The 2,780-nt window shown below is 37.8% G+C and overlaps 1 protein-coding gene across 1 annotated transcript in view; it reads left to right on the top strand.

Annotated features, from left to right (window-relative positions):
* LOC107710724 (transmembrane protein 248-like) overlaps positions 1–2,780 on the top strand; it is a 20,937-nt gene that overhangs the window by 9,921 nt on the left and 8,236 nt on the right. The window contains exon 5 of the mRNA XM_016515559.1: positions 832–1,015. Within this exon, the coding sequence (XP_016371045.1) occupies positions 832–1,015 (184 nt within the window). The remainder of the gene's footprint in view (positions 1–831; positions 1,016–2,780) is intronic.

Here is a 2,780-nt window from a genome sequence, read left to right on the forward strand (position 1 = left end):
CCAGATAGTGACGTAGACATGTGGGGGCGTGTTAGAACGAGCCGTTTTAGGTAGGCGTGGCTGACTCTTAACTTTTTTATAAAGAATATCTCTTTGGATTTGAGACTTTAGTCTTTGCAACTTTACAGATCTTCTTTATGCACCAAGAGCTTGTAACACTTCAAAGAGAAAGGAAAACTTGAAATCGCATCATATGACCCCTTTAAATGAAGAGGAGAAATTAAAGTTTTATGGTTTCTCATAGTTAATGTAAAAAGGGTGAGTTGATTAAGACTAGTTTATTCACTTTATATGCTTTAGACATGTAAAACATCCACATTTCACATCATTATTGGGTGTTTTAATAATATAATTGCATACATGTGACATCATTGCATGATTACATAAACAAAGTGGTGAATCAGTTATTTGAACCAGTTCATTGAAGCGAACTGTCTGAAAGAACCTGCTCACTGAAAAGATTCCCTGTTTGCCTGAGGCTATGAATTACAAGTAATAATGTTGTAAATGTTAATTTTCTTGTACAGACCAATCGTTTCGCTTCATCACACCTCAATATATTGTCAGGAGTCACTGGTATTAATTTTGTCTTGCCTGATATGCTTTTTTGACTCTTAAGTGCTGGTAGCTACTGACTTGCATTTTACTATTCCTTTAACTGACCCAGAAAGCCAAAGCAAAACAAAAAGAACATACACAGAGGGCACATAGTTGACTTGCAGCATAGTGCAAATTTGTGTTACATAACTGAGGCTAGTTTTAAGGGTCCTAATTGGAGTTTCCTTCATCTAGAATGAGTAATTCATGCCTTGGTTTGATAATCCTCTGCAGGCAGCCGCCTCACTGTGTCCCAGAGACCTACAGCAATGCCACATCCTCGTACAAGATTTTCACCACAGCACGAGATTCAGAAACTAAGTACACACTGGAGTACAACCCGTTCTGGTGTTACAAAGGTGCCATTGGGAAGGTGTATCACACACTGAATCCCAAGCTCACTGTCATCGTTCCAGATGTGAGTGTTTCAGCAATGATATTCAAACGTCTGTGTAATTTTCAAATGCCTTGTGAAAGTACAGTACTAATGTATAGCAGACAAAACACCCTAGCAACCACATAGCAACACACACACACACAAAAAACACTTAAGCCCTGTTCATACCTGGTATTACAATACATTTTCCTGATCACAAGTGGTCAGCCGAGCCGCATTACTGTTTTAAAAAAAGTTGCCAGCCACTGCCAGCATTTTGATAATTTTCACAAAACTTTCATGGCCCCCAGAACATTTTGTTTTATGAATATCTGAACATGCAATATGTCAAAAGAAAGAACAGAGACTCTGCCTTTAAACAAACAAAGAAAAAAAAGCCCTGTTATATTCTAGCTTCATGCATTTTTTTATCAACATTTGAATGGGGGCAGGTTTCATTAACCCTTTAAACCCAAGGTGTTTCTAGTCAAATTGACGTATTTTCCGAGGCGATAATATAACATTAAACCTATGAAAATGGTTTTAAAAAGCACATGGCACCATAGATTCATCACTTTACAGTGTCACATTGACCGTCTTTTTTGCAATAACTCGCCTGTCATGGTTTAGTGAGTGGGTAGATGAAGCGATGTGAGGTTAGCTGCATTGAAAACAGATGAGGGCACATATATACAGCTCCCGATCAGGGCGAAGTTTGAGGAATTTTGTCCACAATATGATAAGAGCACACTTTATTTTAACACATTATTTTATTATTTCACACACAGTATTTTAACTTAAGTGCTGCAAGCCATGCTCATTTTCTTCTGTCATAGCTTATGCAAGGCATACAGCGCCAGACACGGACCGATTTGCTGGTACGCAAAACAAGTACTTTACAGGAATTCCTTAAGTTTATTGCTGTGATTATACTACTATATGTTACTATTACAAACCATGAGTAAGGTGAACCGTTCCACCCCTAATATATACATACAGGTGCATCTCAATAAATTAGAATGTCGTGGAAAAGTTAATTTATTTCAGTAATTCAACTCAAATTGTGAAACTCGTGTATTAAATAAATTCAATGCACACAGACTGAAGTAGTTTAAGTCTTTGGTTCTTTTAATTGTGATGATTTTGGCTCACATTTAACAAAAACCTACCAATTCACTATCTCAACAAATTAGAATACTTCATAAGCATCAAAACATTTTTAGTGAATTGTTGGCCTTCTGGAAAGTATGTTCATTTACTGTACATGTACTCAATACTTGGTAGGGGCTCCTTTTGCTTTAATTACTGCCTCAATTCGGCGTGGCATGGAGGTGATCAGTTTGTGGCACTGCTGAGGTGGTATGGAAGCCCAGGTTTCTTTGACAGTGGCCTTCAGCTCATCTACATTTTTTGGTCTCTTGTTTCTCATTTTCCTCTTGACAATACACCATAGATTCTCTATGGGGTTCAGGGCTGGTGAGTTACACACACACACACACATATATATATATATATATATATATGGCCTAAAATTAACACTCGCCAAGCGCCAAATTCGAGTAAAAATCAGCGTTGGCGAGTCCATGTAACAGTGTCAGTCGCCAGTTGGCGGGTACAACTTTTACGAATTGTAACAATGCAATGAAGTGAAAACAACAGCCAGTTTTTAAAGAGATTCGCTTTTTCTGACATAAGCGAATAAAATAATCTTGTCCGAAGACAAGATCATCGTGATTAGCTGTTCTGTCATAAGCGACAAGAGCGAATCGAATAATAGGATAAACGGGCTGATAAGGTCAGAGCAGTG

Source organism: Sinocyclocheilus rhinocerous, unplaced genomic scaffold, assembly GCF_001515625.1.
Source record: "Sinocyclocheilus rhinocerous isolate Xijiao unplaced genomic scaffold, SAMN03320098_v1.1 scaffold597, whole genome shotgun sequence".
Classification (NCBI taxonomy): Eukaryota; Metazoa; Chordata; class Actinopteri; order Cypriniformes; family Cyprinidae; genus Sinocyclocheilus; species Sinocyclocheilus rhinocerous.